This window comes from Rattus norvegicus, chromosome 11 (genome assembly GCF_036323735.1).
Source record: "Rattus norvegicus strain BN/NHsdMcwi chromosome 11, GRCr8, whole genome shotgun sequence".
NCBI lineage: Eukaryota > Metazoa > Chordata > Mammalia > Rodentia > Muridae > Rattus > Rattus norvegicus.
In genome coordinates, this window is record NC_086029.1 from 31222860 (window position 1) to 31237531 (window position 14672).

Consider the following 14672-nt stretch of genomic DNA (forward strand, 5'->3'; position numbering starts at 1 on the left):
CATCTGGAACACATGGGCACTGGAAAAAATTTCCTGAACAAAACACCAATGGTTTACGCTCTAAGATCAAGAATCGACAAATGGGATCTCATAAAACTGCAAAGCTTCTGTAAGGCAAAGGACACGGTGGTTAGGACAAAACGGCAACCAACAGATTGGGAAAAGATCTTTACCAATCCTACAACAGATAGAGGCGTTATATCCAAAATATACAAAGAACTCAAGAAGTTAGACCGAAGGGAGACAAATAACCCTATTAAAAAATGGGGTTCGGAGCTAAACAAAGAATTCACAGCTGAAGAATGCTGAATGGCTGAGAAAGACTTATAGAAATGTTCAACATCTTTAGTCATAAGGGAAATGCAAATCAAAACAACCCTGAGATTTCATCTCACACCAGTGAGAATGGCTAAGATCAAAAACTCAGGGGACAGCAAATGCTGGTGAGGATGCGGAGAAAGAGGAACAGTCCTCCATTGTTGGTGGGATTGTAGACTGGTACAACCATTCTGGAAATCAGTCTGGAGGTTCCTCAGAAAATTGGACATTGAACTGCCTGAGGATCCAGCTATACCTCTCTTGGGCATATACCCAAAAGATGCCCCAACATATAAAAAAGACACGTGCTCCACTATGTTCATCGCAGCCTTATTGATAATAGCCAGAAGCTGGAAAGAACCCAGATGCCCTTCAACAGAGGAATGGATACAGAAAATGTGGTACATCTACACAATGGAATATTACTCAGCTATCAAAAACAATGACTTTATGAAATTCGTAGGCAAATGGTTGGAACTGAAAAATATCATGCTGAGTGAGCTAACCCAATCACAGAAAGACATACATGGTATGCACTCATTGATAAGTGGGTATTAGCCAAAATGCTGGAATTACCCTATATGCCTAGAACAAATGAAACTCTAGACGGATGATCAAAATGTGAATGCTTCACTCCTTCTTTAAAAGGGGAACAAGAATACCCTTGGCAGGGAAGAGAGAGGCAAAGATTAAAACAGAGACTGAAGGAACACCCATTCAGAGCCTGCCCCACATGTGGCCCATACATATACAGCCACCCAATTAGACAAGATGGATGAAGCAAAGAAGTGCAGACCGACAGGAGCCGGATGTAGATCGCTCCTGAGAGACTCAGCCAGAATACAGCAAATACAGAGGCGAATGCCCGCAGCAAACCACTGAACTGAGAATAGGTCCCCCGTTGAAGGAGTCAGAGAAAGAACTGGAAGAGCTTGAAGGGGCTCGAGACCCCATATGTACAACAATGCCAAGCAACCAGAGCTTCCAGGGACTAAGCCACTACCTAAAGACTATACATGGACTGACCCTGGACTCTGACCTCATAGGTAGCAATGAATATCCTAGTAAGAGCACCAGTGGAAGGGGAAGCCCTGGGTCCTGCTAAGACTGAACCCCCAGTGAACTAGACTGTTGGGGGGAGGGCGGCAATGGGGGGAGGGTTGGGAGGGGAACACCCATAAGGAAACGGGGGGAGGGGGATGTTTGCCCTGAAACTGGGAAAGGGAATAACACTGGAAATGTATATAAGAAATACTCAAGTTGGGGTTGGGGATTTAGCTCAGTGGTAGAGTGCTTGCCTAGGAAGCGCAAGGCCCTGGGTTCAGTCCCCAGCTCCAAAAAAAAGATCCAAAAAAAAAATAAAAGAAATCCTCAAGTTAATAAAAAAAAAGAAAAATATATTCATACAAACCTTTACTCACACCTTCTCTACCTAAACCCCTTGAACTTTTTGTGAATGTGTGCATATACATGCTTGTATATGTGAGATTGTTTATGCATGCATGCATGTGTGTATATGTGTGTTTATTTCTGTTTCCATAGGTATTTGTGCATGTGGATGAATGTTTTTGTACTTGTGTGAGTTTGTACGTACGTTTGTGTGTGGTTTCTGTACAATAGCATATGTGTCTTTGTATGCATGAAAGTGTGTATACACATATGTAATTGTATGTATGTGTGTGTTTGTGTGAACCAGCTTTCCAGGTCCAGCATGTCCTTGTGGGGGTGGAATGATATGTTTTCTGAGCTTGGAAGAGGCCAAAAGGGCAAAGGCCTCCAGGAATGTCAATGACTGCTGTGGACTGAAGGCTTGTTTGCATAATAGTGTACATATTTTTACATTCCTCCTTCAAGTAATGTCATTCCTGTTAATGTTATTGACTCCACGATAATCAGAGACAGGCAGAGTCTTAGGTTAGGGAGTATGGCTAGTGTCTCAGTAAAATGGTAAAAGTTGTTCTGGTATGCACTCATTGACAAGTGGACATTTGCCAAAAAGCTCAAATTAGCCAAGATGGAATCGAAGGACCACAGGAAGCTCAAGAAGAAGGATAACCAAAGGCAGATTCTCCCACTCCTTCTTAAAAGGAAGAAAAAATATCCATAGGAGGGGATATGGAAGGAAAGTTTAGAGCAGCAACTCAAGGAATGGCCATTCAGAACCTGACCCACATGTGGCCCATATATATACAGCCACCAAAACTAGATAAGATTGGTGAAGCTAGAAAATGCATGCTGAAAGGGACCGGATGTGGATTCCTCCTGAGAGACACATCCTGAGCATGTCCAATACAGAGGTCAATGCTAGTAGCAAACCACCGAACTGAGAATAGAACCCCCTTGGGGGAATTAGAGGAAGGATCTAAAGAGTTGAAGGAGCTTGCAACCCCATAAGAACAACCATGCCAATCAACTTCCAGGGACTAAGCCACTACCGAAAGACAACACATGGACTGACCCAGGGCTCCAGCTGCATATGTAGCAGAGAATAGACTTGTTGGGCACCAGTAGAAGGGGAAGCCCTTGATCCTTAAAGGTTGGATCCCCAGTGTAGGGGAATATGGGGGGTACAATAAGGGGGATGTATGGGGGGAATACCCATATGGGGGAAGGGGAGAGGAGGGAATGGGGGCTTATGGACAGGAAACCGGATAGGGGAATAACATTTGAAATGTAAGTAAAGAGATATATCTAATAAAAAATTAAAAAAAAAACAAACAAAACTAAAAACTAAAAAAAAAAAGGTAAAAGCTAAGATCTTTGGGATATCCCTTAAGGCTGTAGAAAAGAACAATGAAAACATGATTTCAAAATATATAATTTCTCAACTATGCAAAATATAAGGATGTAGTATGAATGATATGAGAAGCTTAATGAATCTTAAAGCACAAAAGTAGCTAGCTTATTGTCTGTGTTTAACAAAGAGACAGATCTCTGAATTCATTTGCAATATTAAAAAAAAGTACGTGCTTCCTGTCTCTTAAGAATTAAGAGGTTGGGTCATGGGGATGCAGATTCAAGGATAATAAAAGGGAACCTGGAATAAGTGACTCGATTGATAGGTAAAATAAGACTGGGCTTATACTCTGCAGGGGATGAGCTATTCAGACATGTCTCAAGCAGAACACACACACACACACACACACACACACACACACACACACAGAGAGAGAGAGAGAGAGAGAGAGAGAGAGAGAGCGCTATCTTCAGTGGAAGAAGAACAAAGAGAAAGCAATCTGGAACACTGTCTTGAGCAGAACATAGGGTGCCAGCTTGGATCCATGATTTGACTTCTTGTTGTTTGTTTTTGTCACTCACAAAAGTATATCTGTCGGTATGCATGTGAGAGTGTGTACGTCTTCATGAGTGTATAATTGTGTTAGTCGGTGTGCAGATTGTTTGACTTTAAATGTCTTCATTATATATTTATGAATGTGAGCATGTGCATTTTTTTAAATTGTAAGTGTACTTATGTTTAAAGTTCATATGTGTGTGAACATGTGTATATATATATATGTATATATATATATGCGTGCAAGTTTTCAAATGCACCAATGTGTTTCTGTTTGTATGTGTGTATATGTGCTTATGTGTATGAGAGTGTATGCATTGTGTATGAATGTGCATGTTTATGTGTGTTTGTGTGAGTGCAGTTCTATATGTGTTTCTATGTGCCTGCAAACATATGGGTGGATGTAGTCTGTGTGAATATGTATAGTTTTGTGTATTCATAGTATATATGTGTGTATCTGTGAGGGTATATATCTGTGAGGCATATATGTGTGCCTGAGTGTGTGCCTATCAGTAGGTGAGTATGTGTGTACATGTGTGTTTCTATGAGTACATGGTATATGCCTGTGAACTTTTGTGAATTTCTGCATATATGTGTATCTGTGTGCATACGTGCATATGAATACATGTGATTTGCTGTCTCTTTTTCATGTATGATTGTGTGTGTATGTGTGTACATTGTCATGTGCATTGTCTATATCCAGGTATGGGTATGGTTGATTTGTGCACAAGTGTGTTTTTATGTGAACATTACTATTTTCCCATTTTCTATTTAAAAATAGAAAATTTCTAAGTCAAGCACTGCTATTAAAATATAGGTAATATTTTAAGAGTTTAAGGTTTTGTAGTATGTGAGAAAGATGAATAGTTAGCCCTTTAATAATCTCACAACCAGAAGTAAAATTTATGTCAGTTTTAACTGTGAAGCCTAATCAGGCAGGTGATTAAATTAGCATTTAGTCTGCAAACAGAAAACTTGGGAAAGTCATTCCTCTAAGGTGCTTAAGATGCCCCTTTTAAAATATATTCAAAGTATAATTTCTCATCAAATAACTGACCAGCCAGATTCTTTAATTCTTTAATCTTTAGATAAAGGTTGTTTCAATGGCTAGGTCTGTGTAAATGACTGTTAGCAATTCAGAAGTCACTGTATGCCATGGTAGATAACAGCACACAACTCATTTAATGGTGGCGTTCCCACAGTGTGAGTGTATCACATGATTCTCAGAAGTGCCATAGACTCATGATATGTGGTTCTAGGAATTTCAGTCAGGCCTTGCTAATATGTAATCAATGCCCACATAGCCAATGAAAATAAAGTAGGGTGACTAGCCTGGAGAAGTCTTTCCATTAACAGTATTAAATTCTCACATTTTAGTAGTCCTAGTTCTGTTCTTTCAAATGTTTGTATTTTGATTAGTCTCTTAGTATGCCATAGGGGTTTTCATTATCACAATGTGTTTTTGTAGCATATTCCAAGTTAGGTTTTTTTGTTTGTTTCTTTTGACATCATATCTTAGATTTTAAAGATGGAGTCTGTTCTTGAGAGGTTTTATTGGTAACCTGTGCTTAAGTCGAACACTTATAAGGTAAGTGTCCATATGGAGGTATGTCCAGCAAGAGAGAAAGACGAGGGTTAACTTTCACTCACAGTAAGAAACTTTGAATTAAACACATGGGGAAGCAGATAGGAAATGAAGTCATAGTTTCAATTACTAATAGGCTTGTGATTGACAGTCTTTTGTGAGGAAATAACAAATACAACTTGAAAAATAATAAATCACATTGAGTTTATGTTAAGTGATTTTCAATATTCTCAATTATAATACCTATTATCTTAATAATATATAATAAATCTTTTGACATTACATGGAACACATTAATAAGTTTATATTAGAATCCAAAATTAAATCTGTTCTGACAATTTAGAGTCTAATTTTTAAACATTAATAATTTTAATCCATTATTGTATCTATTCATAATATAAATAGCTTTATGTAATTTTTGACAAATTGGCTTAAATGTTTATTCATGAAAATCAAATTTTATTTATATTTGAAACATGTAACCAATGGTAACTAAATGGGCCAGTTGTGGTAAAGATAGACTGACAAAAACAATATAGAATAGGAAAATGTTCTTTGATGAGAGATTTTATGAATGAAATTACTATTTCTGTGTACGAGGGTTAAATATCAAATCAAACACATACCATAGAATGCTGCTCTGAAGTAAAAAACTAAGACAGCATGAATACAGATTGATTTTCACATGGCTGTTTAGTAAATTAACTCTTACTGTGTGTTAATAAATGAAAAATGGCTTAAATCTGGATACAAAAGAAAAAACAATCTTAAAAATAGTGAACATTAAAATGGCTAAAGTCACTCCTTTTCTTAATTAGTCAAGAACCTCAGAAGTCAACCAGGGCCTGGAGTGTAGATTTCTTTCAGTCTATATTTACTGTACTTCAGCACAGAGTTTCAGAATCGTTTTTCAAATCAATATGATGCTTGTACAGTAGAATATTAGCTTTTATAAACTTCTCTCAGTAGAGTCTCTATTGATATTAATTGTATCACCATTACAAGGGCCATCCTGAAGTTGAGGGAGCACAGATTAAAGTCACATGGTAGAGGCACCCCTGAGTTGTGAATTGTCCACAAAACTCTACCAACAATAACCTCAGGAGTGGAGTGTGCCTGGAGTTTTATTGTTCACCCACTTGTCTGAGATTTTCTCATTTAACTGCTGTGTAAAGACTGAGAGGTTTTAGCAAGTCAACCGTGATTTCCTTTTATTTTTGCTTAAACAAATCAGTGATTTGGAATCCAAATAGCTCTTTAAAAATAGAACTTCCATTGACCCAACTGCAAAGGGCATTAGAAAGAAATTGTTCAGAATGCCTTGGATGGTAATTAACTTTTTATGCCTTGCTAAACATTGGCTCAAAGTGAACCATTTGGGAAGTGGAACAAACACTCTGGGCAAATTTTATGTCTTAAAATGTATGTCTTAAAATCAGTTTGGTTGTTCTAACAGTACAGTGCTCCCAGTCCTAAAATGTACACGGATGTCAAACTTTTGTACTTTTGCGTATTGAGAGACTGTGGGGTGTTGTTGTTGTTGTTTGTTTTTTCCTGACTAAAATAGATATGATGATGTTACACATTATATAGATTTTAGCGTGGGCAGCCATGTTGCCATCATTTATTCTATGTGTCATATTCTTTAACTTGTTATCTCAGATTTTATATATTAAGTAATGTAACTTGGCTAATGTCTTAAGTATGAAAACTTAGAAAAGATCGGACTATTTATTGATTAATAGAAGGGCACACTGACAGACAAAATCTATTTTCCTGAATCATCAAAAAGTATTAAGCTTATAGGAAATACTCATCAAACCAGTAATGATTTTAAGAATTTTGAACATGCAATTTTACATAAGATGTTACATACTATGAGATGTTGTGGTACTATATATACAACATAGAATAAAAATAAGACCACTATCTTCCAACGCCACCAAGCAAGCCTGGATTATTCCATCCATACTGGTATTACTTCAAGGTTTAATTCCTATAAAAATATCTATTTCCAAAACTATTTTGGATATCAAAAGAGGAATATGACAAAAGCATGAGGAAACATGTTTAACAGTATTTATGAATCATTAACTTCATGTGATGTTAGGAACCAAACAGATACAATGAAACACAGGTGGGCTAAACTGAGCAAAAGCATTGGTGTTAAGGAGCACAGTTGTGTATGTTAGAAGCCTTGCACTTTGTTCCCAGAACCGGAAAATAGTAAAACCTCAGGTCTCTCTAGAATTTAGCACAGTATTGTGGCACCAGGGTCCTTGCTCCCTCTCATGAAGTTTTCCAAGTGCCGCTTTCATTCACATGTTTTCTTTCTTTCTTTTTTTCCATCTTTATTAACTTGAGTATTTCTTATTTACATTTCTATTGTTATTCCCCTTTTCCGTTTCCTGGCCAACATCCCCCTAACCCCTCTCCTTCTCCATGGGTGTTCCCCTCCCCATCCTCCCCCCCATTACCACCCTCCCCCCAACAATCACGTTCACTAGTGGTTCAGTCTTGGCAGAACCAAGGGCTTCCCCTTCCATTGGTGCTACATAAACCTTGTCCTCACAAGTTCTCACAGATAGCCACAAGTCTATGCTGTTTAACACATTGGTTTTTATTTTATGCTAAAATTTTCACAATCCCTTATACAGTCACCTCCTAAGATTTTTTGGCAGTGTCTTCTCAGACCAGATATCTGTGACTTAAATGAATGATGAAAATACTGCAGAATTCAGGAACCATCTAAACTTGTCCATATGTAAGGAATGTAGATACAAGCCTTTTCTTGGGATATACTAAGATATCCAAGATGGCAGCTTGAGGCCAGGATGAACTGCATCTTTCCTGAATGGATGCTCATTTGCTAAAAGGTGTCAAAAAGAAGCCATTAAAAAAAAAGACTTTGGGTTTGTTAAAACCACTTTGAAAAAAATCTGCTTCTGAAAAACAACAAAAAAGCAGATGAATGTATTTTCTCTCTCTCTCTCTCTCTCTCTCTCTCTCTCTCTCTCTCTCTCTCTCTGTGTGTGTGTGTGTGTGTGTGTGTGTGTGTGTGTGTGTGTATGTACTTGCATGTCTGTGTCCTGTGTGTCTGTGTGTATGTATTCTGAGCATGTGAAAGGCAGAAAACAATTATAAGACAATCAGGTTTGGTTACAAATGCCTTTCTTTATCCATGGAGGTCTTTGCCAAACATTTTTGCTTTTTCTTGTTCGTTTGTTTGCTTATTTTAAGTTGAAGTTTATAAGTAGAAAAATGTTTGAGTGTTCAGATATATTGTCTCTCTCCTTTTTCCATGATCACAAGACAAGAGAGATATTAAAGACATAGTCCTGCACTGACATTATCCTAACAAAGGGACAGTAGGTGTGTCATATAAGGCATTATAAGGTATCTTTATGTGGCATTCTCTTTTTATGGCTTGTCAAATATCATGGTTGGGTAATAGGATGTGCTCCTTGTATAAGGAGAAGATGAATAGTAATGAGGCTTCTTTCAAATTTAGGCTTTCCATTTTGACCTAAGAATAGAACTAGGCATATGATCCATTTTATTCTTTGAGCTAAAAGTTGTGGCAATATGAAAATCTTAGGTATTGCTCAATTATAATTTTTAAGCTGCTGTCAAGGGAACATATTCCAAAGTCTTACCGAAGCATCATTTCAGGAAGAGAATATTTTCCATTTGTTATGCCTGTATATTAAAAGTTGAGGTTTCATATTTGTTTTCAAACCATTCTAAAAATGGACTCGTAGTAGTTTCTGTTTTAACTTAGCAATTGTAGTCCCCAAATCTTTCCTGAAAATGGCAGTGAGAACCCCAATGGAGTTACTTACTAGGATGCTCTGGTGGAGGGGTGGGGACCAAGGTTGGTTCTGGATAAGGACTCTCACTACAGATCCCATTTGTTAGACTTATATCATCCAGGGCTATTGTACTGCAACCTCGGTTTCTAAAAGCATTGAACACAACCTGAAATTCAGAGAGGGATATAATATTATTCCACTCTAATAATTTCTGATTTTGTTTTTTCTTACGGTTCAATAACGTTGGGGATTCAGTATTACATGCATATGTGATGTATAATATAATAATCCACCTTGAAATATTGATAAATTATCCATTATATATTCTTTTGAGTCTCTCCACTTTCTAATCACATATAAATGTTGGCAAAATATCCACAGATGTCTTCACTCTGAGTTAGATTACAGCTTTATGATTCGTCTCTTTCTCCTGATTTTTATCATATTTTAGTTAACTTAGTAAAGGCTATACATAATTTTGAAGCAGAGATGAGCCTCCTCCTGATGATGTTAAAATCCTGATATGTTTTCCTTAATAATATATACAGTCCTAAAGAGTAGATACTGCGATTAGATTATTTAATTAGGAAAAAAATGGACACGCGTAAATGGGTAACATAGCAGGAGCATTCAGGATCATCTTATACTGGCAATAGTTCACTTAGAGTGCTAAGCTGGCCTCTCCTGAGCATCTAACCACAAGACGCACAAACAGACTTAGTCATAGGTGCTGGGGTCAGACGCACAACAGCAGGTTCTCAGAAATGTAGCTGTTTTCAACAACATTGCCTTGGACCTATCTTGAGTAGAAGAAGGAAATGATCGTAATCTTTGTTGCATGGTATTTGTTGTACTAGGCACAAGATACATATAGCTTATTTGATTTCTTAGGATTATGTATTCCTCAATTCATTCATTTCTTCATTAATTTTATAGATCTCCTAACAGACACTATTCTAAATAAGCGTGAGTCTTTATCCCATGAGAGAAAAAAAAATCAAGATTTAAGGACATAACAGTAAGTTGTCTACAATTTCTCAATATAATGGCATAACCAAAAAGTGAGTTAATATTCTCCTATAGAAAATGATACCTTGCAGAACCCACTGCATTTTTAAAATTCCAAGTATTGCTGAACCTCATGCTGACCTCAATACGTCATATACTATCTTACCTACAAAAGAGTATGATTTATAAATCAGGCACAGTACGAATCAACAATAGTAACATAATGTATAAGAACTGTTCTTTTGTGAAACAATTTCCTCCATCTTGCAAGGAAACTCCTTATAACTCAGGATATTCTAATAGAAGGCAAAACATTCCATCCTGAAGGGGAGTTCCTTTTAACTCTGGAATCAGATTATCCAATAGATTCAAGACTTCCTGCGAATTGATGAGGATCATGAGTTCTGTCCTCTTCAAGGTTTTTTAAGTAGGACAAAGTGTTGAGAAGCATTCTCAAGACAAGTGGAGCTACCTGTATAGGTTCAGTTTAGTGAACAGCTAGTTTCAAGTTTCCAGTCTTTGTGGATGATCATCTATACTTTGGTGATACAGCTGTCTTTGAGGCACTTCTGCTCCCCTAGGTAACCCTCACACATAAATAATCCCAGGAATCTCATTGGTTCATCAAGTTAGACTTTGTTGGTGTCTTTACTTTGGTTTGTCATTGCTTCCCCATCTGGAGTGATTAGATGTTAGTCTATATATCCCCAGGATTACTGTTATACAATATAATAATAACAATATATCATAAAAAACTTTGATGAGAATGATTTTCTGACACATGATTTCTCTGTGTATCTCTTGCTGTCCTCTGTGGACCAGGTTGGCCTCAAACTCACAGAGATCCACCTGCCTTTGTCTCCTGAATGTTGACATTAAAGATGTGTGCAGCCTCACTACCTGGCAGGGATTACTTTTAAAGTTTTACATTCAATGCTTTAGGATCGCAGTTAAAACTAAGCCAAGGGAACTAATTCATGAATAAACAATCATTAATGTGCATGTGAGACATGCCAATGTCTTTCTACTTGGTGAGCTATGTTCAAAAATAATGAATCATTCAGAATTTAGAAAAGAACCTCAACGTCCAGGATAGCCTGCCGAGGTATTGATTTCCTCATTTCATTTATCTTTTTTTGGTTTGATAGTCTGTCTTCCTTATTTGAATTATCAGAGAAGAAACAAAATCAAAGAAGAAAATTCACAAAGCAGAAGATGAAGGAAAGTATGATGAAAGATACAGACTAAGGTCACTGATTGTGGCTGTCATCATCTAAGTCAGTGGTTTTCAACCCGTGGATCACAACCCCTTTGGGAGTCACATGACCTTTGCACAGGGATCACATATCTGATATCCTGCATATTAGTTACATAAAGAATCATAGCAATACCAAAATGACAGCTATGAAGTAGTAATAGAATAAGTTTATGGTTGGGGTCACCACAACATGAAGAACAGAATAGCAGCATTAAGAAGGTTGAGAACCACTGCTCTCTGTCATAAGGGAGAATCTATGTCTCCGGTGATAACGCTGTCTGTTCAAACATACATCCTCTGAAAGTGATACTAACTTGTTTCAAATTACTCAATTAAAAGGCTGTTAATTTAGTTAAACTAATAGGCTACAATATCCTATATTCTAATTGCACCAACCCTCAAGAAATGAAGACATTAAATTCTTATCTGGAAAAATTAATTTAACTTAATGCAGAATAAACGATCAGAGACTTCCCAATGATACGGCTCATAGAATTTCCTTCTAAAGGAACTCCACAGAGATTAAGTCATTGTAGGGTCAGTTTGGTGGATATTTATGGGCATGGATGTCCTACTAGGAAGAGATAATTATCCAGAGTGAGTAGAGTTGGACTGCAGAGTTTGTGAACTGTTCAAAGTCCCCGTAAGGCAGCATAGAGCTTGGTGGAAGGAGATGAGGTGCCTCCTTTCCTATGGATTTCATGAAACAGTATGAGTGGAATGTTAACATTGCAAGTTATTTCTTAAAAGTAAAGAGTGAATAGAAATGAAATGTCCTAAAAGAATAAATAAGATAGGTTAGGAAAGGAGAGAAAGTTACTAGCATTTCTCCACAAAATACTTGATCATATCATCATAAAATATATTCATACTATCACACAAACACAAAAACACAAACAGAAATGACAAAGTGTGTTTGCCAACCTTAAATTCTACTGTTTCGTTTAATGTGACTTGACCATAGTTCCAATTCCTCCCATAGTTTCCTTGCCTTTGAAAAACTATTTTGTCTGTGGTTTCAGTGCTGCTGACATGAATGTTTAAGTTGTAGACATTTTCACAGCACATGTAATACCTGGTTTGGGAATAAGCAAAGATAGTTAGTTTCCTGACATATTGAATACATTTATCTAGTTCTTTTCACATCTTTCCTTGTATTTAAAGTATTCTTGTTTTCTTTTGTTGTTTCTTGGGGAGAGGGTCTGTGTTCTATTAACACTTTGGTCTTCTATCAATTAAAAAATTTAACTAACCCTTTAGCCAAAATCTTAGTTAAATCTTAGCCTGCATCCCAAAGAAAAGCATTGCTACCTACCCATTTACAAAGAAAGGATTCAAGTATTTCCTACCGAAAGCTAAGGGACTGACTGGAAACGTACCAGAAATGAAGGCAGACAGGCTCTGAAGTGAAGCCTAAAGAAAGGCTTGAGAGGCCCACTCTTTCACTTTTCCATGCCTGCTCAGCTGGTGTAGAAATGTAAAATCCTGTAAGGCAACCAAGAACTTTTACTTGTTTAAAGGACATAAGCCTTTAAAATAAAGCATTAGGACATGTATTTTTCATGTCCTAATGGATAAGATACTAGACTTGTGTTCAGAACAGTTGACTCTGCCATAATAAATTGTTTATGAAAATCACTCCATTCTGGACTCCCATCATTAATTCTAATTTTCTATACATCTTGATGAATTCCCAGCTTGACAGGCAGTCAGCCCATGGCTGACTTTGTTTAGGTATTCTGATTGGTTGACTCATGGGATACACAATTACTTCATCTCATTTGATGACAGGGCTAAGTATTCTAAGGAACACTAATTTTATATCCCATTGACCACACTGCATATCTTTACACAAGAAGGTGCCTGATTTTTTTTATAAGGGTTTCATATTTCTGCGTTTCTTTGAATGATAACTAATCAGGTCACAGAGGAGCAGGCCACATGCTAATCCACATAAAATCTTTTGAAATAGCACAAGACACTGCATAAGTGCTTTCTGGTTGAGAATTCATTATTCCAGCCAGTGATTTGAACCATTCCAAGTGTGTGAAGCATGATTAGGAAGAATATCTTGAACACTCATTGGGGACTTTACTTCATTCTTAGTTTGCTATTCATATATTAAAACAGAAGAAGCAGGAATCATGCAGCAAACCATTATAAAAGCAAATGAAATATTTGCACTAACAGAATGTGATGGCTATGCCCTGTTTTATGAAATGCTCAAATGTGTTGGCTTGAGATCAGCATCTTCTCTCCCATGCCTTTCAACAGAAAAGTATAAGCAATGTTGTATATAAAAGGCAAACTAATTTGTTTGTAATAATCAGAGTAAGAGTAAGAAGCAAAGAGGAGAAATACAAGTAGGGGTATGGATAAACATATTTTATACTAATGAGGCAGAAGTTATTCAGATTAAATAAGGGTTCTTTGAAGGTGAAAATTGTGGTCAAATGTAATCTATGCACATACATTGGGTTCATATTACAAAGTGTAAGATAAAATAAACGTGTTTAACAGGTTATGCTAGTAATAGCTTACTCACATTTTTATGTATGTCATTTTATGGATATTTTAGCTGTGTCTATGCCCACTTATTCAAAGCTATGTGTAGGAGCAGCTTCGGGTCAACAGAAGTCCCTGCATGTGATCTCTAACTTTCCACATCCAATTTCCTTTCAAATTCATCTTGTATTTACATGATTTGGTTTTACATTCTTATTTCACTAGTTAGACTACTAGGTCTAACTGTACAGAAATATTTCTAGTTAGCTGGTAGTTGTACAACAGAAGCACACCTCCTGTTTCTCTTTCTGTTCAGCCATGTTCACACATCACAGCATGTCTACTAGGTATAATTTCAAGTACATTAAGTCTATTATTCCTGTATCTAGTGGTAATAGGTTTAGAACTGATCATATGATCAATACATGACTTCTTGTCTGCATAAAACAACATTAATTATGGAAATTATCTTAATCTTTTACAAAAATAAGTTAATGTCAGTGTGCAGGTATAGATATTATAATATATAAAATAATTTACTATCACTAAATTATTGCCTAAGTTAGATAAAGTATTCAGCTATCAAAAGATAAAATAAGTTCCCTATAAAATTATCAAAGTTGAGCATGTAATTTATATTAAATTTAAACCATTCACCCAATTTTTCTTTAATATTATCTATGACGTTTTGATATTGATCACACAAACAGCATGCAATAGAAATACTCAAAGGGAATACATTTCACTTTAACTTGATTAGATTTTTTTTCTAGTCTAAGAGATTTTCTAATCTAGAGGATTAAAGTTTTAGCTACAACAATTTGCTCCCTTTTGTCTTTGGGATAAGATATGTTTTAAAATATTTCTAGGACATTATGTTGTCTTTCTTAAGTC

General features: G+C 36.5%; 1 protein-coding gene across 2 annotated transcripts in view; it reads right to left on the reverse strand.

The window, feature by feature from the left end:
• Tmprss15 (transmembrane serine protease 15) overlaps positions 1 to 14672 on the reverse strand; it is a 124511-nt gene that overhangs the window by 58227 nt on the left and 51612 nt on the right. For both annotated transcript variants that reach the window (NM_001105895.1, XM_063270432.1), the window contains 3 exon segments: positions 9038 to 9173; positions 12198 to 12348; positions 12653 to 12758. In NM_001105895.1, the coding sequence (NP_001099365.1) occupies positions 9038 to 9173; positions 12198 to 12348; positions 12653 to 12758 (393 nt within the window).